General features: G+C 31.8%; 2 protein-coding genes across 10 annotated transcripts; both read left to right on the top strand.

The window, feature by feature from the left end:
* Window positions 1–251: 251 nt before the first annotated feature.
* Bugz (Bub3 interacting GLEBS and Zinc finger domain protein) lies at window positions 252–13744 on the top strand. Of its 8 annotated transcripts, none has more exons than XR_011799936.1 (7): window positions 253–454; window positions 1749–1875; window positions 1979–2343; window positions 3592–3925; window positions 4000–4399; window positions 5380–5458; window positions 5761–13744. XR_011799936.1 is itself a non-coding variant. In XM_072004482.1 (6 exons), the coding sequence occupies exons 1-6, from the start codon at window positions 414–416 to the stop codon at window positions 5853–5855; spliced, it is 1362 nt and encodes a 453-aa protein (XP_071860583.1). In that variant the 5' UTR covers window positions 252–413; the 3' UTR covers window positions 5856–13744. The 8 variants fall into 8 exon arrangements, 3 of the variants coding, with proteins under 3 accessions (XP_071860583.1, XP_071860584.1, XP_071860582.1); XR_011799935.1 differs by lacking the exon at window positions 5380–5458 and having other exon boundaries at window positions 254–454; window positions 9219–9520; window positions 13443–13744; XR_011799932.1 differs by lacking the exon at window positions 5380–5458 and having other exon boundaries at window positions 254–454; window positions 9219–9520; window positions 13073–13744.
* Window positions 13745–18400: 4656 nt separating this feature from the next.
* On the top strand, window positions 18401–24287 carry Yellow-b (L-dopachrome tautomerase yellow-b). Of its 2 annotated transcripts, none has more exons than XM_072004477.1 (6): window positions 18401–18664; window positions 21057–21345; window positions 21570–21982; window positions 22270–22447; window positions 22555–22766; window positions 23509–24287. In XM_072004477.1, the coding sequence occupies exons 1-6, from the start codon at window positions 18497–18499 to the stop codon at window positions 23812–23814; spliced, it is 1566 nt and encodes a 521-aa protein (XP_071860578.1). In that variant the 5' UTR covers window positions 18401–18496; the 3' UTR covers window positions 23815–24287. The 2 variants fall into 2 exon arrangements, with proteins under 2 accessions (XP_071860578.1, XP_071860579.1); XM_072004478.1 differs by having other exon boundaries at window positions 18565–18664; window positions 21024–21345.
* The last annotated feature ends 2553 nt before the right edge of the window (window positions 24288–26840 follow it).

Below are 26840 nucleotides of genomic sequence, written 5' to 3'. Positions count from 1 at the left end.
AATGTGTTTACATAAAACGGTTTTAAATTTTACAAAGAAAAAGCTTTTGCTTATTAACAATGATTTTTTCGTGTCTACTCAATAGATACTTTAGTAGTTTAGTACTATAGTATGCTCGTGATTGCTCTTATTCAAGCCAGAAAGAAAATTTCCTCTCTGTTCAAGCATGTTCAAACTAGAATATCGTTAGGGGAAATTTAGTCGTATAAACTAGTAATTTTTAAGTAATACTATTGGTTATAGTTCCTTCCGTCAAATACGGAAAAGATGCAGTCGCCATTTTACATCGTCGATTTTTACATCGTGTGTGTGCACTGCAGTTACTTTGCGAGTTAAATTCTTACTACGTGAGCATAAAACATTTAGTGGCATATTTTTATTAATTTTTAATTGGCAAAAGTTGATAAGAGAATATGGGACGTAAAAAGAAGAAGCAATCAAGACCCTGGTGTTGGTATCCTTTTTTAAAACATCCTTTATTAGAGGATACTTTACGTAACTATATTTTTAGATCATAAATCAAAATTACAATTACATTATTTTTATAATCGTATGAGTTTAAGTATTCTAACATTCTACTAATGTTTGTATCATATCTTATTGCTACATCTTAGTTTGAAATTCGAAAGTACCTAATTTATCGTAGAACATTTTTAACCCATTCAGTAAAACCCTGTGACGAGTTAAAGTGGCTGAATACATGAGAAATCGATATTTCGTTAGTAACTATATTTGACTATATTTCTTTCGTAATTGTGAAGGTATTTATATATACGAAATATGATAGATTGTTTAATTTCATATTAGTAAAGTGTTTGTTGAGAAAAATCTTATAAATGCTCGTTCTAATATCTTATTTTGGGCGAGTTGCTATATTATTTAGAAAATAAAAGAAAAGATATAAATTTTTAATTGCTACTATGAAATATAATGTTCAAATATTTATTTTTATTTTTATTTTTTAAGAGAATTTGAGTAATAAAAGATTTAAAATTAGAAAATTATTTTTATATTATTTCGATTACGTTCATCAAATACAACAAAAAGAATTAAATTAAAAATCAAGATTTATATACATATATTTTATTATATATTCCTGTGTTATATTTGATATGTTTCTGGAAGATTATATGTAGATTATATGTGTGTATATATATATATCTTTTTTTAATCATTGAAACAAAATTTGGATTTGAAGCTAGCTATAATGAATTAAGTGTTAATCATATCATTCATTTTCTATATATCCTATATACAATCCTATGTTATATCTTGTTTAAAGAGAATTAACCTTCTAAGATGTTATTATAAAAGTATAAAAAAAATTATTTCTCGATCTTCATTAAATTATTAAATTAAATTGGAGAATTATATGACAAATAATAAAATTTATAGCTTCATAAATAACTCATATTTATTACATAATTTCATACAAATTAAATTATTGAAGACTTAAAAATATATCAGTTCAAATTATTTTTCATTTTATTATTATGCACTGACATTAGCATTTAATTAATACTAATGTCAGACATTTGCATATGTTTAAACACATGGCAAATTATATTATTTTTGTTGTTATACATCATTGTATTTGTATCAATTTTAGAGATGAATTAAAAATGGTTGAGGATATAAAAATACACAACAGATATGTATTTCGAATACATATATATTAATTATCCAGGTTATTGACTAATATCTTTTTATTTTTATACTTTCATATTGTCCTTAATCAATTTATTAAGGTATTGTAATAGAGAATTTGAAGATGAAAAGATTCTTATACAACACCAGAAAGCAAAACATTTTAAATGCCATATATGTCATAAGAAGCTTTATACGGGACCAGGACTTAGTATACATTGTATGCAGGTAATATTATTAGCTATATAATACATGAATATATTGTTATATAATTTAAAAATTCGAGGGTACATAGATACCAAAAGATTACAATATTGTCTCAATTTTTTAGGTACATAAAGAAGCGATAGACAAGGTACCTAATTCTTTGCCGAATCGAAGCAATATTGAAATAGAAATTTATGGTATGGAAGGCATACCACCAAACGATGCGAAAGAGCATGAAAGACAAAGAAATGGAGGTAGACCTGGTTCACCAAGTTCTGGTGAAGATGAACCAGTTCGAAAAAAAGCAAAACCAGAAGGTTTATTAGGTTCTGCACCAGGAGCAATGCCTACAGGTTCCAACATGATGCCAGGTGTAATGCCAGGTATGGCAGCTCATCCTGGTATGCCACCAATGGGATCGTTCCCACCACCCATGCATCATATGATGGGACCTATGGGTCCTGTAGGTCCACCTTTCATGGGTCCTGGGTATGTATAACTTATTCTTTTAAAACCAGACAACGCGAAAGAAGAGTTAAATATCTGATATTAATTTAATACAAGTTAGGTAAATACAATCTAAAGTTTTTAAATTCGTATATATACATATATATATATATGTCGGGTTGGCGTTAACACTTGGGTTTGGGGCGTGTAAAGAATCTGCGCCAGGGTCGCTCATCGTCGGTGTACAATCGATGATATCTTTATTGTCACAAATACAAGATAAAATACCGGCCTCAATACTCGAACGATAATGACAATGATCGTGGAGTCGATATAGCGAATCCACAGCCCACGGGATAACTGATCTACTTTACTTCAAAGTCTAAGTCGAATTCGACTTACTCCTCGTGATACAAGGATCACTTGATTAACTCTTTGCTAAGACGTAGATTATTCACTGATCTGTACAAACACACTAGGTATCTAACTAATGCGACTGTAAGAAAGAGAATGACTTTCCGTCGCGACGACGCTGCAGAGGAAAACTATGGTGGGATGTGCCTAAGGGCACGAGGTTATCGGATTCGTCAAAGAAAGCCTCCGCTCGGAGGGTGAGGGAAATAGACGTTGCTGTTAATTGGTTAATCTCCATGTTGGCGGTTAGAAAAGGATGCTAGCCACTCTTGAGAGAGAGTTCCTAGCGGGAAGCGTCGTACGTGAGGAAAGCAGATCTCCCGTATCTTGCCGCAATAGGTGACAGATATACGGGCTGATATAATAAAGACTGTTTGCCGATCTAAAGGACTTTAGTTAACCAGATCCTAAGATTTGTAACGGTTCCTCAGGCTATCTGAACATAAACTGCGAATGATGCGTCGGCATCTGGCGATCATCTTACCCAAAGAATGGGGTCTGTGTGTGGCCGCTGGAATGTTTCATTGTCAAGTGTCGGTACGGCCAATTCTTTAAAGGAAAGCTATGTAACTTCATATCTCTGTTAGGTGGAACGTTCATCCCGTGACCGTGGCTACACTCGGCGACCGGTCGTCGCCTCGAGCCCAAGATCATTGTCTCAAGTTTCGAATGACTGTGTCTGGGTTATTTCGTGAATGCTATTGAGGTTTTTCCAAGTAATTCCAATGGGTGACCCCATTGTCCTTTCATCTCCGACATATATATATATAAATATATATATAAATATATATGTGTATATATAAATATATATATATATATAATAGAAAAAATATGGAAATAATAGGATAAAGCAATAAATTTTTTCTTTTTTTATAGTATGATGCCTGGAATGCCGGGTATGCCTCCAGGTATACAACCACCAGTATCTGGTGCATCTATACCACCAACACGACCATTATTTCCAAGTGCTGCAGCTGTTTCAACAACTGCGTCTACATCTGTGACTTCTCCTTTGGGTACAGATTTTAAACCAATTACGTCAGTGGCTGGTGGATCTATAGGACCTGTGAAGCCAACATTCCCTGCATATAGTAATACAGATAGTAGTACCACTACTAACAATAATATTGGTAGTGATCAAAAAGTAAATCTTATAGCCACTACTAGTGCTGCCATTAAAATCATTCATCCGCCAGAAGATCTCAGCCTAGTATGTTGACTATTTTTATTACTTATATGCTAATAGTAAATATAGAAAGCGAAAACAAAAATTATATGTTGTAGGAGGAAATTAGAGCAAGACTTCCAAAATATCAGCGGCGACAAACGCAAGAAACTCGAACTGTGCAAACTGCTGATGCCAATCAGCAAGCTGCTGTATTACAACAGCAGCAGCAACAACAACAGCAACAGCAACAACAGCAACAAGCTGCTGTTGCTAATGCAGCTGCTGCATTTCAGGATCAGCAACAGCGACAACAAGCAGCATTAAATGCACTTCAGCAGCAACAGCAGAGATTTCAGCGACCTCCACAAGCAGTAATGGTTCCTGCATCTGCAGCAATGCCTGTTAGTTCTGTTGCACTGATGGCACCGCTTATGCGGCCCACTATGACCCTAGCTGCACCTGCTCTGATTCATGGAGGTAACATGATGCGACCGCCCCCCATGGGCCTACCACCAGGTAAGTCTCTATAATTTTAAATACTCATCTCTATTTCAACGAGAGCACCTCATCAATATTCATTAATCTACGTAAATATTATCAAATTTGTACCAAATTATTTTTATGTGTCCTTTCCAGTATCATATTTAGAATTATTGGAGATGTGTTGAGTAATTGTCCAATGCGATTTTATTGCACTACATTAAGTGAAGTTAAGATAAAAAATTATTTCTTTTTTCATAATAGTCTTTAACATAAATTAATATTTCTTTAACACTTCGATATTTACTTCTTTCAAAATGGTGTGGAACCATATTTAAAGTATTTGAGGTAAAACATTAATGTGTAAATATCTATGTATAAATGCAATAGGATTAACATATCAAGAGTATCTAATGTATTGCATATACATCTTATGGAATACATATATATATACAATATATATTCTTAGTCACAAATATATAGCAGATTTTACTAAACAGCTTAAGCCAATAACTTTTTTGTTTGTGCTATAAAATGATCATATTAGCACTAATATAGGAAACACTAAATGTTTTTTAATTAATGGGATAAGACAATAAATTTTTATTCAGACAATAAATTTGCCCAAAAGCTGGAGGTTGCTTTTAGTAGACATATAGATAGATCATTAAGACAAAATGTTTTCCTCTGACATGCAGTATAAATATTATACCTTTGCACATCATCCATTACTATGCAGCCCTTACCCTCTGTTCCCAACAAAAAATTAAACTTGCCCGACGGCTAAGAATGTGTTATAGATGAATGAGAGTCACAGAAGACAAAAAATAGTATTGGGGAAAGGGGTCAATTTTTATCAGGTATACAAAAAATATATTAAACACAAGAACATTAAAGGAAAAAAGAGGAGAAATTACATATGATCGTTCTGATATTAGCATGTTTAGAATTCATCCGTATGCCAAAATCAACGACAGCGTGTCTTGTACGTTTATGTTTTAACGGTGCGTTTGCAGGGCGCCCAGTCACTCCTTGGTGAGTGTTGAACGAACCCAGTCTGGTTACTAAAACCGTGTATTATACAAACGCAACAAGGTTGGTCCTTAGAAATTAGCATGCAGTGAACTGGCATATCTATCTATTTATCTATCTGTGTATACATATATATATGTATACACACGCAGACATATATAATATATATGATATATACTCATATTCACATATATATAATATATATGTATTATCTATTTCTCTTTATATATATCTATATATACATCATTATATTTTTTATTATTCTTATTAATTAATATTATTATTGTTATTATTATTGTCATCATTGTCACATTAATATATCTATATATATATTTCTGTATATTTATATTATTGTCACTGGGCAGGTGGGTCGAGCGGCCAACGATATTGCATCTGTTCTGATTCCTTCAACGCCGGACAGCAACACTTTAATTTTGGACACACGACTCTTTGGACGTGAAATGCCTCTTCTTGAAACTAGTGTACTCGGTATCAGAAGCACGATCACACTAGATTTATGGTTAAAAGCAGGCATATGTATATGTATGTATATTATACGCATATGTCTGCTTTTCAACTACGATAGAGAAATACGCGTTATATATATACATATATATTCATCGACCGGTAAAAGCAACGTGAAATTAATTCGATTTTCGGCCGCTCGGCTGGTTCATCATACATACAATTTTTTTTCTTTTCTGTTCCACTGTTCATTATTCACTATCTCGACTTAATCATATTCTTCTTAGGATTCACTTGCCATTATCTCGCCAACCGTGTTTTATCATCCTACCTTCTCATATTTATATATGAAATCCTGGTGTTGTGATATAGTAGTGAAAAAACCGCTTTTTGGGCACGGTACTGACAGTCGTTCGAAGTTGTTATTCTAAGTAAAAGATAAGGAAAACAAGAAAGGGGGAAAAAGCAGAAGAAACATTTTTGTTTGTTTATGCTGATGCATAATTTCAATAATAACTATTCCTTCCTTCTTTATATTTCTTCAAGGGCTTCAAATTTTTTTAGTTTCAGATTAAAAGTAAAATATGAATTGCTACTTCGATGGTTCTATATTATTTATTATTTATTATTATATCAGCATTGTTGATACCAATAAATTTGTTCTACATCGTTTTTCACAAAAACTTCTCTTATCTTTTTTAACAAATTTTTTAAATGAAATAGTATATTACAACAAAAAAAGACGAAGGAAGGGATCATTTGTTATTGTCACTGTTTTTTTGTTATTGTTGCGTGTATTATAATAGAAAAGAGACGCAACAAGAACGAACGTAATGTATCTCCCTCACACCATAGCCTACCTTTTGTGTCACACAGATGATCTTAGATATTTCAAGTCAAGTTACAGTAAGTAAATAATTTCACGTTATCCAATATATACAAAAGTATAACTCGTATATAAACCTAAATGCAGCTATTTCTTATACGTATATCAAATGATAGACAATGATGAGACAGTCTAATTTAACATTGACGAATAAGGGGATTACAATTTTTTCGGAGTTATATCACGTAAGAGTGAATACTGTTGATTAGAATGAAATTCTAAGCAAAACAAATTTCTGAAAAATAGAAATTGAATTTGAATAATACAAAAAGACTTATTATGTACAGGGTGTCTACGAAATATACAAAAAATGTAGGAACGTTTTTTTATTGTTCCTTTTTCGTAGATTATGATGTATATAATAAATTTTTCGTTTAAAGTTTTCAAGGTTATTTGGAGCTCGTTTTGCATCTTTTAAATGGACCGCCATATGCCATACTACGATAAAAGAGCAAAGTCACAATAGAGATGATAATGTAGAAACAGACAAGTATTACTTTTTATTTACTTTGTTTCTGCGCAAGAATAACTATTTGTTGTGACATATTTGCACATGCACCCGTAATTCGACTCTTCATATTTTTCATGTATCCTCAATATATCCTCATAAAAAAAATCTAAGGTATTAAGCCCGGTCATCTCGCAGGCCAATTATTGTGTTCCACTACATCCGGTCTACAGCTTGGGAACTTGTGTAAGCTAGATTCATAATCTTAAAGTGATGCGAATGTAACGAATGTTGTCGCAACAGATTGGAAATTATTGTAAATATCTTTGGACCATTTTGTAGTTACTTCCTTTTAAAGTAAATGATTTTCCATGTGTTAGAATAAATGTATCCAAGATAAATAGTTGCTTTACGTTTTCAAACATAATATTGCTGTGTTTAGTAACTGATGTGCAAATTTTGAACGTACAATGCAAACAAATGGAGTAAAAGAACAAAAAAACTCTATCCTTGTCTGTTCCAACATTTTTTCTATTACGACCTTACATTCATTCAAGGTCATTTGGAAGTAACGTTTTGAATTTGTTGTTTTTTTACTCTTTTATCATATGAAAACAGAAGTATGACATTCCATTTAAAAAATGCAAAGTGTCCTTCAAATAATTTTGGTAATTTTAAACGAAAACTTGTTTATTTAAATCGTCGTAACTCATGTGAAAAACAATACAACTTTTCATGTTATTTACCGTTTGGCTGTTATTTCAAATGGCAGAGATTTGTAGTCACCCTATATATATAAAACATACAAAGTAAAATATACAACATGCATTCACATTATTACAATTCTTTGAAATTAATAAAAATCATACTTAAAATTAGTGTAGAAAAGAAAAATTATCGTTTAATATCTATTTTATCATCCTGTATTTATTCGTAGATGCTCTTTTATCATATCTAGTGCCTTGAAAGTTCGGCTGGCAGCCGAGCGATTCGCTTACATTATGAAAACTGTAATCGTCAAGTGAAACTTCTTGTTTATGGTGTGAGGTTTTACGTGGTATCACTTTTGGGATTTTGTTATGACTTGTATTGCATATGCGGCACATTGCATGCTGAGCTCGATTCCTCATATAGTTTGACCATTTGCATTGATAAAATGTTAGATAGACGTAGGTGTGCTGCAAATAATAAACCCTTCTGGGTGTATAATGTAGTCCTAGAAAACTTGAGACTATATGATTTGATCATTTAGCAAAAGAGTACGTATCGGACAAATACAAGTTAATTTAAGGACAATATCACTTGGTATTTTGAACTCTCTTTCTTTTTGTTTTACCTTGGTTTCTATTTTAAAAGTTTGTCTAGTAATTTAACCTAAATTTGAATTTATCGTCGAAATATTTTGATTTATTAAGAAATTTGTTTGCGAATATTGTGCGAGGAAGTGCTATCGACCGGCTGTCAGACAACTTTCCGTCCAGAAGATAATAATTCTTCTAGATTAATTCAAAATGCATTGAAAGAAATAAGATTAGAACGTATCGTAATTAATATATATATATATTAATATATATATATATATATATATAATTTTTATTGAAAAAAGATAACGTTAATAAATCGATGGTTAAATTTGAAAGTATCTTTTACAAATTTCGTAACTATCTTGCGAGATATACTTTTCTACCGAATGACGAGGCGCGATCTCTAAAAAGAAATCTCTAGAAATAAATATAAAATTTTGAACGAATTTGAGAAAGAAGATGGAGTATAAAGAGAGGAGCAGAATGTGTGTGTTCGTAACATACGCGCATGCGCGTGCGCTTACGCATAGATACACAGACACACATGTAATTTCATTTTATTTATGTTTGACGAGTATTTTCCCGACGTAAGTATCATAAGAAGATTTTTACAGATTGTTGAAAACCTGTGATATAAGAGATGTAAAAAAGGGAATGGCAGAGAGAAACGATAGAATTATCAGGGATATATGAAATTGACGGTGAAATTGTCGTTTACAGGGATGATCGGAGCTTTGCCGCCAGGAGCGATGCATCCGGCATTCGCAGCTCCAATGGGTTTTCCTGGTGCACCAATGTTAGCTCCGATGATGCATCCACGCTTCAGATGATCACCTCCTATGGACGGGCCCACTCCGCCATTGCACTTCGTGCTCTGGGCCCGCCCCTAAATTTTATTAGGGTCCGGACCTGACTGAGAAGAAGAGACAAGCACGCGTAAAACACGTTAGCTCACGTGGGCACACTTCGTTGATCGGCCGCGGCTGCACTTGACGCATCCTCTCCTACGAAGTTTACACGAAGTTAGCAAAATCTTTGTTTTTTTTTCTAATATCATTATAAACCACATCACGTCAGTGCCTGAGAGGGTTTACCAGGTGCAGTGGAAACGGTCAGTCGTTCCTCTTCCAGACTTTCTCTGCCAGTAAAAAGTTATCGAATAACAAATCTTTTTAACTTTTATACATGGTGTGTGTTCGTGCGCGTGATATCTGCGCAACGTCGTAACTTCTTCCCGAAGGAGTTTAAAATCTCAGGTGAGCAACGACATCTACTCTTTTTTTCTATTATGAAAATAATTTTGTTGTTTGTCTAGAAGGCATCAAATGTTTGATCCTTCGGATTACCCTTTTTATGGATACTTGTTGTTACATTATCTGAGTATCTGGTATTGAAATTGTAGTTATTGAAAAGGATGGGGTGGTATAATGTTGTTAATGGCTGTATGAGCACGAAAGCTTCTGCGTAGAAAACTCGTACGCTACTAATACAGAAACTTTATCGTTGCAAAGTCACGTATAAGGAATTTTACGTTGCTCATCGCGATCGCGATACGCGATTGTGAAATCAGTTCTGGAAGGTGTGTAGGCTTTCGGCTGATTCGTCTAAGTAGAACAAATTTCTATACGAATTTCGGCAGTCTTTTTATTTTACGGTAGACCGTTTCCACGCGCTGTTTCTCAGCCTCTGCACCAGTGTTCTCTTGGAGAGACGCGATCGCGGAAAGGTGGCGCTTCACACTGCAGCTGAGAAAAGGGGGGAGACAGAGAGAAAGTGAGAAAGAGAGTGCGCGCGTGTGTGTGTGTATGCGTGCGAGAGAAAGAGAGAGAGAGGGAGAGAGATTGCTTGACTCAAATATTTCAATCCATTCTTTTTTTTCTTTTTTCTTTTTTTTTTTTTAAACCAAAATCCAGTTTTATCCGTTTTACTAAGTGTGATTATGTACATATATGTACATACGTGCGCGCGTGCGCGCGCGCACGCAAACACACACACACTTACACTAACCGTGTGCAGCTCTTGACTTCTATATGCTTTGTAACACATCAATCGTCTTATTTGATTTCCGTGTTTCAAGAATATTAGAAGATACAAGCCGCAGTGTGAATATTCTGTCGCCTCAGGTTAGTTTATCATAACTTTTATTTTGTCAATGCCCCAGATCGAATCGATTTACTTTTTCGATATAAGTTCATTCATATATTGTTTATATTTTTTAAAATGATGTCTTTATTCGTTTCTTTCGTGTTCTGTTTACTTGTAATAGTGAAGTTTCATAAGATATTTTATTTTCACGAGAAGGATATGTAGATTTTCGTAATATTTGGCAACATATCCATATATGTGCGTATGCCACTGTATCATCTAGCTTGCATATTTTAAATATTTCCATCGTTATTAACTACATAAAAAATATTTATGTACTAGATTGACCGAGATGAGGGAACAACTATAGCTATAAAATTTTGTTTAAAATCTTTTCCTCGAGATTTCAAAGAATTATTAGTATTGTTTCAAAACACTGCTATATCTTTTTACTTGTATATTTGTAAAGGTAATGAAAAAATATAAGTTGATTTAGATACTGAATAACGTTCGTATAGCTGTTCAGCAAAGAATAACATTTTAAAGTCAGTTGCATTTCTACCGTAATATTTAAATAAAAATAATAACTTAAGAAAATAACTTATTTCTAATATGAAAAAGTGCATAAAACTAATAGTTGTTTTAAGTATCTGTACTTTGATATTTTAAAATAGGAAAAAGTAAAAATTTATTTAAATATTTATAATTAAATTAATTTCATTCATAAATTAATAATTGAAATCTTGGAAGATTGGGTTTAAACAAAGGTTGTTGCAATATTTGTTCGTGCAAACCAGAAATCTAAATTGTTTTTTGAGAGAATCAGCAAAGGCAGAAGCAAATATTTTAAGAATTAACGCGGTTAACTTTTTATATTTTTATATATAGATATCTATCTCTACACATTTTTATACATTTTTACACATTTTTACACATTTTTGAACAAAATTCAATCATCTTTTATGATTTTATTTTTGATTTATTAAATCATTTCTTATACCTAACGAGTTATTTTCTCTTATCTTTTTGTAAAAGTTGTTACAGAAGTAGAAATTAAAATTAAAATGAATTCTTGTTTAGATACTCTAATATTGATTAAACAAATAGTTTTACCTTGTTGTTTAAATAATGTGTACTTCTGTCTGGAAACTTTAGATAAATTCATTTGTTGTCATCTTTTACAAAAATAACGTATAATTTAATATTTTATTACTTAAATCTTCTCCCTTTCAAGAAGCGAAAAATATGATAAAATGAAATTATATATTTCGAATCCGTGGTAATAAAATCAATTTTTTCTTTCCGGTTTATATTTCATTATTTCATTTGTTAACATACATAGAAACAGTATACTGCTTCTATATTACAAAAAATATTTTTGATTCTTCTTTATAAAGTCATGCGTAAATCTTTTAAAATGAAATGATAAAATAAAATTTGACGATTTGATGACATTACTTTTAAATTGTTTCGTTATAGAAATCCGAAATTGATTACATGAATTGAATTACGAGATATGATAGAAGAAACCGTAATGAGATATTATTACATTGTGACGTTTGCATGTTGAGAAGAAAACGAAATGATAAAAAGTTGATCGTTATTCAGGTGTATTTGCTTCTGTCGTTTTGGTTTCATTCAGAATAGAATTATAAGTGACTGGCTAACATATTCATGACGTAACTTGTAGTTAGCAAGTAATATTACGGGATGATTATCTTTCGAAGTTTGTGCAATTTAAATTATGATAATGTTTAAATTATGATTGTAATTTATTGGTGTCGACAAGAAGTAGAAGTGATCGATTCGATCTGTGAAGCCCTCTTCCTTTGCAAGGAACGTGTTGGCAACACATGAGTGAGTGGTAAGTACAGAGGGTGCTCAGGAAAACCGATATCAGCTCTCTCTACACTCGACTCACACCGGTTTTTCTTTACTTTATCCTAGGCCAAATTACCGATGTTCCGATCGTCGAGTATTTATAGTTGTTTCAACATTGTTATTTATACATATGTGTGTATAGAAGCAGTGATTTCAGCGATTCAGCAGGTATATATATTAGTAATTAAACATATTAGTGTTGAGTTTCGTTATAAACAACAAACTCTCTACGATCGGATAAGATTCGATTCATCGGAAAAATTCCTATTTTCTCTCTTTGTCTCTTCCATATTATTATTATTATTATTATTATTATTATCATTATTATTATTTCTTCTTTATTTTCTCTTTTATCATTTTATCATTTCTTCAGGGTGTCTATTGATAGGAAAACGAAACCATCTTTATGCAAAACCATTGTAGATATATTTAAGTTAGTATATTAGAATCTTAACAACGATAACTTGCGATAAATTATGAGACGAGAGAAAGGAAAAATATGTTATTTGTGGAATTAGATAGTATCGTAGGTTGGCGGTGATTGGATCTTTATTTACGAAGATTTTAATCGCCACAGCTTGAACTTTTTATACGTTTCATGCTTTCAGAGAAACGGAAATCGGGCACGTAAACGTATTACGAAAGTGTGGCGAAGACGGTGCAAGAGGAGGCTGCAAACTAAAGCCACGGGGGAGATATTTTCTCCTTACTGTATGTTGACGATAATAGAGATTATGAATTATTGTACAAAGTTAATTGTAATTCAGTTGGTTTGACTGTGAAAATACGAATTCGTCTAAATCACTTTTTTCACTTCCTAAAGGTTCATCACCTCAGTAGGCACCCTGTTTGTCTATTCTTTCTCTCGACTTCTATCATTACTTCGAGAAAAATTATGAAACAACATACCGCGCCGTACAACACGTGTACGTACCTAAAACAACTACGCATCGTTATGAATATATACTTCATTTTCAGGGGTTGTCTTTCCGAATCGTGTCTTTCCGCTCTGCTGTCGTTTCATCGGAATCAGAGGTGATCTACCGTGTCTACTTTTAACAGGCCGATAGAATTCAGTGCTGCGGAAACACTCCCAGCCTCGAAAATCGTTTCTCGTCTCTCGAGGCTGTTCAACTACGGCCAGACATTGTTTCTTTCATTTCGTTTTGATTGTGAGATTCGGCAGGACAATCTGATGACAGAATTGGACATGTAGAAGTTCTGTTATTTATTGAGTGTCACATTATCAACTTGTTCCGAATAAAGACGTTCTGTGGAAAGTTCGAAAGATTGGGTATAGTCTGTCATTCTGGGAACTATTTCCTTTCAACATATTTCTCTTTCTGCTAGAACGAAAATATACTTAATACGTGTATCGTATATGTAACTGATTCTAATAGATGAACGCGTATATTATTTCTTATTGTCGTTTTTTTTTTATTACTATCTTATTACATACTTGTACATAGACGAAACGGTTCAATCTACGTATGTATTTCACTTGATATATATTTTCCTCTCATTGTATAATATCAGTTCTAGGTAAAAAGATAAAAATGATAGAAGAGGTACATTGATAAATTTTGTCCCAGAATGGCGGGCGATAGCCACATATTGTTTCAACCAATCACAGCTCTGACCGCTGTTGGACCTTATCGGTCCCTTGCCTGAAGGCAGGCGATTGTTTGGACCTACCGTCCTAAAGTCGAGGTACTTGTTTTATTCCCAATTATATTAATTAGAATTTTGAAATATTTTTCTGTATGTTATTCAATATTTTGCCGTTGAATCGATAGTTAATCCTATATACATTACGTCGATCATATTTTTTTAAACGACCGACCACATGTTTGAAAGTAAAGTTTAGTTTGCAAAATGCAATTGGTAAATTAGAGATAAAATAGATTGGGAACTATCATAACCTTGGCTGCGTGGACGCGTGGCTGGACCGAGAAACAATATCAATTGTAATCGATAATGAGTCGTGGGTAAATCGTGTTAACTGACTCGATCGTTCGAAATGTTGGAACGAGAAAATTCTTCCGAAGCTTTTTGCGAATAAAACCTTTTCGTTCCTGACCTTTATTTTGTTTTATTATTATTGTCGTCGTTGTTGTTGCTGTTGTTGTTGTTATTATTATTATGATTATGATTATGATTATTATTATTATTATCATCATCATCATCGTCATCATCATCATTATCATCATCAATCACCATTACTATTACTATTATTATTATTATTATTATTTCAAATTTATTATTTCCGTCAAGTAGCCTTCAGAATTTCGCCAATCGAGGCGACACTTGTAATGTAATAATTTACTCTGGAACGTTTCAAATGCTGCTCGAAGCGGTATAAAAGTCTCGGTGCCTTTCTTTTTTTCTCGTTCAACAATTCGATCGTTCGTAGAATGCTTAGCTGGCTCTGTGTGTATATCGATACACCTGTATCTTACGTTGCGCAAGAATCCTTCATCATCCTGTTCCTTTTTACGCTAATAATGTCTTTCCACTTGGTGACAGCGGATGCACGATTCGCTCGTGGGGATCGCTTTGCTCGAAGAACCGGTAACACGGTGGCTCTTTGTCATTCTAATATCTTTATAGAGCGGCTCGAAGCACCGGAAATTAAGTGCTACCTTTAAAACGATATTAGAATTACCGACCTTCCACTTCACCATAATATAATTTCCTTATATTTTCTGTGTGTATCTATCGTTTCTAGATTTTGTCTTTTCATTAAGTAGTTTATTGTATGAGGATTTGATGGTCAAGTGACAGTGTATAAGTCTTTTTTACACGATACAAAATTCAGTCGAACCGCAATTTATAGAAAATTAGGTTATATCTGCGATTCAGTTGATTATTATTTGAATCTATTTGTATTTGTTTACTTTGAAATTTGTTTATCACTATACGATTTGTACGATGCAATTATCGAAATCGAATTTTAGGTTGCACTTTATTCCTGCACGGACCGCTTACAGAAATTAGCAGTAGTTTCTACTCTTCTACAGCCTTGTTGTTTTCAGCTGACTGCGCCTGAGTAGAATGGACAATTGTTGTCAAAGGACTATAGAGAGCAATAGGTGATACGTACACCTGTATCTCGTTGAAATAATCAATAAATGATAATTGTTTGATAACACAATGATCGCGCGGTATCACGAATGAGATCATCGTACTTTTCGTTACTCTTCAAAAAGTTTACACAAATTTGCTAAATTACTTTTAGGCCGGTTTTACAGAGAGATACGTGTATCGTGATATATCATGTATAGCGATGTTTTGTCTGCCGCTCTCGTACGAAAAGTATCGTTGCCAAGATACACGAAATGAGTATCGCGATATTGCATCTCAGGAGAATCGTCGTGTGAACGTTTCCATCGGTGTACATGTATATTCATATATACGTATCGCGATACGCATATCTGGTGTGTGAAACCAGGTTTACAGTTATTATGATTCTTCGTTTCTTTCGTAGTAAGAATTATATGGCACACTGAGCAAACTAAGAAGTCGATGATATTAATCGTGTTAACGCGTGCCTTTTCTTTTATATTTTTCAATCTAGTAACGAACACCTTACCTTAAGGGTTTGCAGTCTTAAGAAGTATAGTTAAGTGATAGTTTCGTTCAAGTTTGCAGCTGCAAATAGCAGCTGTTTACATATATCTGTGAACATATTTGGATTGTGTAAATATAAAAAAAGGTACATCAGTATCCATGTTCTGGGATATTCTAATACAGAAATAAACAGCGATAATATTCGAGAGTTGTTGATTAAGACTTTAATTAATTTTTTAACTTTAATAATTTACTTTATATTTTACCCATTGACTTGTACAGAGAATCTATCAAAATTTTCGGTTCCAATGAAATTTGCGAATTTGTATAAATAGAGAAATAATGAAAGTTGTCAGTCGTGTAAAATCTCCAAACTACTTGATTAATCGAGCTACATGGATCTGACATCCTACAAGGATAAGCTTTTGCTACATAAGAAAAATGTATAGTATACGTGATTTTCTTTTTTACTGAAAATTACCTGTAGAGTACATGCTACATCTTGTGAACTGAAAACTGTTGAAATGACAAAAGTAGTATAGAAAGTGACAACAGACGAAGAAAATGGCATTAGAAAATTATCTTCAATGTTTGTGTTAAAAGGGCATAATATCGTTGCATATTCCGTGTTGTCATGTAAAACCATCTACGGTGTAAGCGATCGTGAAAGTGAAAGCAAGCTGTATAATAGGGAGCATTCGATCGACCTCGAAATCGCGCAACTGCTCGCTCAGCACGATGCCTAGTCAAACCTGTTAAGAGGAATCGAGTACCAGCGTTAGAGAGCGAGTGCATTATTTAAAGGCTATAAAAATGCATGTTGTGTGAGTGTGCAGGAGCCATAGTTGTGTCTAATGATATAACGAATTTTCTAATTAGCGAAATTGTTTCGATCGTTATAGATTCTTCACCAGTAATCTTATAGAAGCTAAATTTTATAGAAGAGTTAAGAAGTAAATGCTTATTTTCATCATTAAAAAGATTTTGTTCTATCTTCGACTTAATTTTTCATATACTCCCTTCCTGGTTGTTTCAATGTAGTATAATTGGTGTTATTATCGTCATCACATTCTTTCATCAAAGGATGCAGTTGTAGAATTACAGAGTTTGACCAACAACGTAATTAGGAAACACATGAACGTGTGTAAACTATGTTACGTCGTGGGTACATTAATCGATGCTTGATCAAAACATAAATAACAGAGAAGTCTCACGGAGAAGAGCAATTGTCTACGAAAATGCTTTGCATACAATCTTCAGTTCAGCCGTTCTAACAACTTTCACTTGGAATTTACGTCAAAGGGAAGTGAACTAACTAACTTAGCGATAAATCAGTTTACAATTAAGTTTTATTTCACTCTTCGTATTTCATTTTATATTACTTTTCTCCCCTTTGTTTTGTTACCTTATGAGAAATCTACCATGTCGTATTTTCTATTCACTTTCGTAATATTTTCTTATTATTCTTAGCTGACGCGATACAGACTTTTATAGGTTTATCAATTTCTTTCTTTATTAAAAATTTCTCTATTTATTCATTTATTTATATAACTCTTTTTAATTGGTAGATATATTTAGAAAAGACATCACCGTTTAGTAAATTATGTTTGAATTACTGCTATAAAATCGATGTAAAAAAAATTTTGTGTTTATATGTGTTACAACGAAATGTATCGAAAGTATTTCGAAATAAATTTCCTTAAATCTTCTCTAAAAAAAAATCGGAAGAAGTGAAACGCATGGAAAGTGGAACGTCTTAAAAAGGCACAAAAGGTAAGTTGTACAATGTTTCTTGAGTTGATAATACTAAATAATCCATTTCAAGTTGCAATTCTGCACCTGAAGTATTGTTGTTCGAGAAAGTAGAAAGCATGCTATTTTTCATTACTTTTTCATTGAAACAATATTTAAATACATGTAATTCTCTTGTATGATTTTCTAAAGAATAAGCAATATTTAGTTAAAATACTTCTTATAATTTGTACGATATAATTAAGATTATTCTCAAATTACACATTTCGAGTTGAAGTATGTATTTAAAATGAGATATAGGAAAATTACATTCTATCGTCAATTATATTCTGATTATTCGTCACCACTGTGCCAATAACGAGGTTCTCGTTATAATTTTTAATATAAATTTGTTTCGCATTAAAAATGTGAAAAATAATTTATTAGAGGATAAAATCTTGGTTAGTGATAATAATATTTGTAACCGAGCTAAATTTCTTTTTTTATAAGTTATATTTCTTGGTGTAATATATACTTTTACGACTATAAACGCTTCTCGATTTGCAAACTTACATAAGTATGATCCACATAGTGAAACGAATGAACGGTTACCGGACACTTTCCTACAGTTTACTTGAGTTGAGTTATTGTTCTTTATTACTATATAGCTACGTAATAGATTAGCGGAGAACGACGACGAATCGTGGTATTTTAACAAGTTTGTCCAGCGGATGAATAATCGGCAAGCCTTGAACGGCACCGAAACGGTACTGCGGGAGAACGTCTCTTTCATTTCTCGGACGAATCCTTATGTTAGTTTGTCGCGTGTTGTCGACGCGATAGTACTTTGCGTGTTTCAGTCTGTCGCGACATTTCTCAACTGGAACGACAGGGAAACGGTAAATAAATGAACAATGTGAACAATTAACGTGTATAACAAAAAGAAAACAGTGATTGATTAATAATGCTTTGTTGTTGATAATTTTGGCAAAAAAATTGCGACTATCTAAGTACGGTAAAAATTTTCCTTGAAAAAACATTCGAACATTAAACTTCTTGCGAATAACAAATACTTGCGTAACAGACTAATTGACAGTTTAAAGTATAACCACATTTTTAATTTCACTCTGCCGAGTGTCTTATTGGAACAATTTGTACTATATTTTTTGTAAAAACTTGACGTTCCTATCAAATTTACATTGACACAAAACATCTTTATGATACTTAATATATTTATATTATCATATTTTTGCTTCCAAACAAAGATATATAGAAATATCACTCAACTTAATATTTAAGTGCCAAAAAAAGTATAGCATTGTGATATAGTAATGATTTTATTAAACGGCACAAGTGATGTTAAATTCATAATTTACATGAACATTAGTTTTGTTAAAATAGAACATGCCTTGAAGTTCAAAGACCTTAGGAACTGGATTGTATATGAGTAAACTTTTCTGTTTTTCCAACTATTTAAACCGAGACTGTTCATCGAAAATATGTAGATCACGATTTTGTATACGCAGGATGTCAAAATTAACGATTTCGTTCGAAAATTTAAATTTATATGATAGTAATATTGAAAATACAGAAAAATATATTAGATCTGCGTTTCTTACTTACCCGCTAAATATTCTCCAAAAAATAACAATCTTTTAAATAAATTAAGCATTCGATACTGTCAAGTAATTTTATCGGTATTAGAAAAATGAAGAAAACGTGTTTGAAAAAAACGATTTGCATATTTATAAAGTTAACTAACAAAGAATAATTTTGAAAAAATTATAATATTTAACGTTTACAACGCGTAAATATAGCTTCCTTACATCTTTATATGATTTCTAATTTTTCATTTACTTTCAATGCTTAATCCATTATTAGGGATTATGGTTAGCAAAAAATTTAGTTTTTCAAATTTAGTTTAGTATCAATTACAATAGAGTATATATTTAGGTAAATTGTACTAAAAATGTATAGAATTACATTATAGAAGTACCTAAAACTGTGAAAATTTTCTAACTCACGGTAAATGTAGCCAGTTTGTTGACCCACTTTACTACCGTGTGATTATTTGGCTTGTACGATAGAAAGTATGATTGCATTAAAGATGTAAGTTCTGGTTGTTAGTGTCATATTGTTAATTTTCCTAATATCCGTAGTATGCGTGTAGTTATATATATCAAATTTCCTAAATATTTAAAGAAAGATGAAGTTTACTCATAGAAATAAACCTATTACATATATTTCTTCCTCGTTTATTATAGAATTACTATTTAAGTACTCGATCAAGTGCCTATTAATCAAGTATTTAAATATTAATCCAGATAAATAGCAATGAATGTTGGAGGGAATCACACCAGACATTTATATGTATCTGCTGGAAAGTTTTCGAAGAAACACATTTTATTTCATAATTTTGTTTAAAAGTTACTAATATATTAGATTTATTACGAAGATTTTGAAATAATATATAACTTCGATATATCGCTCTGGATATTCATTTTGTTGAAGGTACAAGAAATTAATTTCATTTTTTGATAGCTTTATCCAACTTCTATGTTTATAAATACAATTCTTTGTACCGAAGATCTATTTTTGTTTTTCGTAAATATTTCTTTTCTATCGCGGCACGTTCTGATTATTATAGCATTCTGATTAACATTTATGTGATATTTTATCGTGATTAGTGCTTACATAATATAATATTGTTCACAATGTTGTTTCCGATTTACACGATTGCGTTGTAACATTCTCTTATACCTCTGTCATATTGTTGCATTAATGTATAGTTTATTATCAATAGTATAAATATATATATGTGCATCAATTCCATGACAAATTAGACTCCCGTTCAGAGAATTACAGACAAATTTTTGGACCGTTCAATTTTGAGGAATGTTTTACTTGTGAAAAGCATTACATACATATTAGTATGCTCCAATTAAAGGATGTCAAATGGTGTAATTTAGTTTCGTAATAGTCTTCGATAACATTAGGTAAAACTCGTGCTGTATGTACAAACATAAAATTTGACCGAAAAAAGTGAAACATTCTGTATATTAATCAGTAAGAAGTTTTAGTAGCCGAGATTGAATGTAAATATTTTTATGAAACGCGTACGGTTCTAATTGCGATGTTAGATCGGTAATACTTCTTCCATCTATACGATGGTACTTTACATTTAACAAAAATTTGCAATTATAATTCTGATAATTTACATGCGGTATTCATTAATTCTATCGTAATGCTAATTTGTAGTGTCAACGCGGCAAACGTCTATTCTAATTACAGAATCAGGAAATCAAAATGCGAAGGAAATCGACTCTACCTCTTTTCAACGCACTACTTCAGAGTTATTTTTGGATAATGGTTGTAGCCAGTGATAAACTTCGTGTGACCTATCAATGGAAACAGCTTGAGTATGAATGGCCAAGTAACGATACCGAGCTTCTATTCCCAGAATACAAGCAGGAAGATAATCTTCCGCTTGGCCTTGAGATTACAAATACTAGGATCTTCGTTACTGTGCCAAGATGGAGACGTGGTGTAGTTGCTAGTTTGAATTACTTTTACATTAACGGTAATTACCATCGATGGATAAACGTATATTACACAGATGTTAAGCTTTAGTGAATAGGGCTTAGCCAAATGACTTTAAAACTATAAAAATCGTCTAGTCATTAAATGACTCTAACTCCGAAGTATTCTATTACAGACAGCAGTATAAATAGATTATTCTTTAAGAAAATATGCTTATTGCTTTATTTATTTTATATTTTCGATTACGTAAAATAATGATTTTAGATACACGCGAGTCTCCTAGTTTAATCCCGTATCCTTCTTGGGAGGCGCATCAATATCGAGCTGGAAACGTCCCAGAGATTATTTCAACGTTTCGAATTCGTGCAGATCGCTGCGAAAGACTATGGGTTCTTGATACAGGATTTACTGATATTTTGGATAGTCCAGAACAGCAAGCTCCACCAGCATTACTCATTTACGATTTAACAAACGATCGTTTACTCCGAAAATTTATTATTCCGGAAGATCAAAAAACACCTGACTCTCTTTTTGCAAATATCGCCGTCGAAGATTATTCTTGCGAAGATACATTTGCTTATCTGGCTGACTTGGGTGGTCCTGGACTCGTTGTTTATTCATGGAAGTCGGAAAATTCGTGGCTTCTTAAACATCATTTCTTTCAACCAGATTCTCAAGTTAGTATCTTTTATTAACGTTAAGTATCTAATATCATTTTTCCGAATAAGATGAAGTTCTTATCTATGTTCCTCTACCTGTTAACCACTACTAGATATATGTCATAATTGTTTTTTTCATATAGACGAAGATGCGTAATTAGAATGATTACTTCGATATCTCCGACTCCTCCCATTAACAAATTCTAAATAATCTCGACATTTCGGAAGATACGAATCATAGGAAAAAATTTGATCCAATTTGTCATGTACATTTCCCTTATTTTTTTAACATTGTAACTTTTAAGGCTGAAGAATTCAATGTATCGGGAATTTCGTTCCAATGGACCGATGGTCTCTTCGGTATGGGTCTTGCACCAACTAACGATGGCTATAGTGTAATGTATTTCCATCCACTTTCTAGCACCATGGAATTTTCAGTTAGTACTAAGTTACTAAGAGATCCTGAACGTGCCACTTCTCCAGGTAATTAAAAGTTCGTAAGTTCAGTCAAGACAGACGTAGTTAAATACATCTATAGTTTCACGTTATATTTACGATGTTAATTATAATTCGATTTTTATGGGTTTCAGACAACTTCCATGAATTTCATGCCTTAGGATCTCGCGGACATAATGGTCAAAGTAGCGTGAGCTTTTTAGATCCAGACACCGGAGTTCTGTTTTATGCATTAGCTGTTTTGAATGCTATTGCGTGCTGGAAACCTCAAAATACGTTCACAATCGAGCAACAAGGTTTTATTTATGTAGATAACGTCACAATGGTTTTTCCCAACGATTTAAAGGTAAATACTTTTATTACTTTCCATATTGAAACTGGAATTTTATATATATGTATACATATATGTATGTATGTACAATTAACTTTGAGCTACACGCGTGTTGGAAACGTCAACTTCTCAGAAACGTAACCGCGATACTGTAATTTATGACTTATCTACGAATGTCTATTCTCTTGCTCTTTCTCGATTCTTTTACTCGCCATATGCTGATATGAATTATTCTTATAGCGACAAAAGTTGAACAGACTGAATATACGAGTAAGCACGCAGCTGAGCTTGAAATTTGTTTAAAAAATTTATATATAAATAAATTTATATATAATTAGACTTGTGTTTAAAGATCAGTTCTATCTTTGAATAGGTTTAAAACAAAACTTTAAAACAAAGTGATTTAGCCCACTATATTTTTGTTGTCCTTTTCATCTTTTGTAAATTATACTGTATTTTTTATTAATAACATTATGCAAAATTATTATTAATATTTTATGTATTCTTAACCTGCGTTCTGAGAAAGAAAAATGTATTGAGACTGATATTTATTTCCATTTAGTATTAAAAAATACTTATAAATAGCTTAAGATAGAGAGTGTTCCACTATCCAAAAATTTTCTCATTCAAACAATCGTGTGTCCCTATAATTTCGAATACATCAAATTCTACTATATTTGCTTTATCTTTTTCAGTACTGAATCATAAGCTAACCCATTTAAATACCGTTTTTTAATTTACTTTCTGTTAATTTTAGATTGATCGAAATGGGAATATTTGGATACTCTCGGATCGTTTGCCTACTTTTATGTACTCTCGTCTGGATCCTGAAGATTATAATTTTAGAATCGTTACGGGTTCGGTTAAAGAAGCTATAAAAGGAACTGTTTGTTCGATGAATTCATCTTCAACTACAAACAATCCGCACGATTCTACGACAGAAGTACAGACAGCTTATCCTAAACATCCAAAAATGGGCGAGAATTCCGGTTACGTTCACAATTCTGAATTGACTTCTATACTGATTATCGTTATAACAATTTTTGTGAGAATATTTATCTGAGAATATAAATGTATCATTTTTAATAACTCTAACAATTTATAGAGCATTTCTCGAAATATCGAGAATTCGAATTTCGAAGAAAATCGATGCTTATATACGAACAGGAAGAGATTGAAACGAGATGCTTAGGTAACGGGTTAAGTAATAAATAAATGAATGTTATGCTTGGTTTTCTGTGTATTATGATATAATCGATTTCTGCAAATGTCGTATATGATTGAGTTTCTTGTATAATATATGTACCTTAATGTAACGTTTCGTACGCGTTCTTGCAGAAAGAGCTATTTTATTTATAATTTATGCATCATCTTGAATTTTGAAATATTGATATTTCCTATTATTACTTAAATAACGTATCTACAACATACAAGCTTTTCCTTATTATATTTAAATTGCATATAAATATTTTTGGAGGTCTTGATTGTAGTACTTAAACATTGAAGTTTATAAAATACACGACTGATCACATAGTATTATTAGTTATATTATCTATGTTCTCAGTAATAATTAGAATTTAGAAATAATAAGAAAACTCATGGATGGAACATTACTATAGCATATTTTACAACTATTGGAAACAAAAAAATGTAATGTGAACAGCTGCTGTTTTATGGAGTTACTAAACTATATCGTCAAAAGTTCGTGTAGAAATTTGTTATAAATGGAGCTAACAGACGTTCGAAAAACATTTATGTGCTTCGTTCTGTATAATCTGTTATGCGCAGTTGAATAGATCGGATATATATATTTTGTAAAATTCGATATTTAACAATGTTTATGCTCATAAAAATAGAAAATTTTAAGGAAGTCTGAATTATTATAGAATTAAGAAAATCTAATTGGTAATTGGCATCTAAAACGTAAATAATTAGAATTCGAAGACTTATTTGATATTGATGAAATGGTACAGGCATTAATAATGGCTGTAATTTGTGACTTAATTTTGTAAGAGAGGAAAGAGTTACAATTGACAGTAATTTAAATATATCGCTATATTTAATGTAAAAAGAAAGAATTATTATAATTATTATAAATATAAACATAAATGCAAATACAAATATAGATACAATGACTTTACTGTTATTGCTAGTGTAAATAAAATGTAGTTCATGTGAATTAAACTACGATTTACAATTATATTCTATATCTTCAATAACGAAGTTCATCGTATAATCTTTTCATTATTTATCAAACTATGCACGATATGATATATTTAATATACAGTAGAATTCAATTTATATGAAGTCCACTTATCTGAACGAAATTTTAATTAATGCCCGATTAACTGAACTTTTGCTTATCGAATTTATTTATCTGAATGTGAACTTCTATTATGTGAACGAAAAATAATACATAATTGGTGAGCTCTTATTATATGAACTCCAATTATATAACTTGTTTATCCCTCAATAAGTTCAAGTAAACGAAGTTCTATTGTAAACACTTCATTGTTCTTAGGAATTGATATTCATATGATTATGAGAAAGGAGACAAAAATGAGAAAACATGCCTGAATATAATGTACACCGAGTACCACTCGCAAGTAAGTGGTAGATAAGTAAAAAGAAGTAAAAAGTGAAACGTAAATATTTATTTTATTTTTTCTTATTATTTATATAATAGAAACACGAAGGCAACACGTTTAAACATTTTAGATAATTTCTTCCTTTTTATATTTGCTGTTCATCCCTCACATTCTGATATAAAGAGAAAAATTATATAATAGTAATTATATTTTATCATTGTAAATACAATAGGATGATTTACATTGACAAAATTGTTACGGTACGTATTTCCGTCGCTTATAAATCCGTTATAAATCATTTATATATTTTATTAAATATATTCCATGTGAATTTTAAATTGCTACAACGTTGACATCAATTAATTTTTCTTACTAATAAGTTCCATAGGACAGGATTACTATCATCATTTTAATACCGATTAATTGAATGGAAAAATCTGGTTGTGGCAAAACACAATGGGAGTTTTGGATAAGCTTACGATTATCCGTTCAATGTAGATAATATTATTTTTTATGTTCATAAACTACCACATATCAAATAATCATATGTATAGTTTACTATTTCATTGGTTGATCATGGAAAAATTCCGACTGGTTAAAAACCAATCCTATTTTAAAAAATCTGTGTGGTATACTAGTAATTTTGACTTTAAGCTTCTATTTAATCTCGTTTTTATTGGAAGATATCGCTCATTTTATAACATACAACTCCAAAGTATGTGATTATTTATTTTTAATAGCGTATACTTCATGTTATTTAATTATAAAATTATGGCATAAACGTAAGGTTCTTATACCTTCATCTTCTAGTTTCTATGAGCCAGATAAGGAAGAGTTTCTTAAACTGATAGGAAAATTTTTGATATTAAACGACTTTCCAACGGTAATGATAATAGATGATTTAAGTTTACAATTGGTTGATTGCGCGAGGAGACTAATTACTAATAACACATTACTAGTTTGTCATTACTTTATGCTATAGTTTGATAAAATTAATATTCCGTTACTCCGAATGCGGTCAAAATGTCTAAATTCATAATATGTACATATGTATATATAACCGGCAATATTTTTACATAGAAATGGATACAGATCCTAATTCTTTACAAGACTATATAAGCAAACATAAGAAACAATGTTGTATAGATGTAGGCTCTTATATACTTTGTTAAAAAGTTGTAACAAAAGTACGAAATAACAACGGACTGATTTCTTATTCAATATCACGTAGGAATAAAGTGTATAATATCGATTGACGTTACAATTCCATTTCAAAATGTAGTCCGTTATTGCGAATACGAAGACTAGCATCTACGGAAAATAGAATCTATTGCATTACTAATCGTTTGTTCATTCTCTTAACTGCTGCAAATACGATAAGAATCATTTGCATTAACTGCCGACGCGTATTAATTTGTGTTTTGTGAACTTTTTTTTATGGTTAACCGCAAGTAAAAATTTGTTGAAGCGATATCTGGTGAACTTGGGAACCAGGGAATTG

This window comes from Bombus fervidus, chromosome 5 (assembly GCF_041682495.2).
Source record: "Bombus fervidus isolate BK054 chromosome 5, iyBomFerv1, whole genome shotgun sequence".
NCBI classification, from domain to species: domain Eukaryota; kingdom Metazoa; phylum Arthropoda; class Insecta; order Hymenoptera; family Apidae; genus Bombus; species Bombus fervidus.
This window is presented reverse-complemented; position numbering and strand designations above follow the sequence as displayed.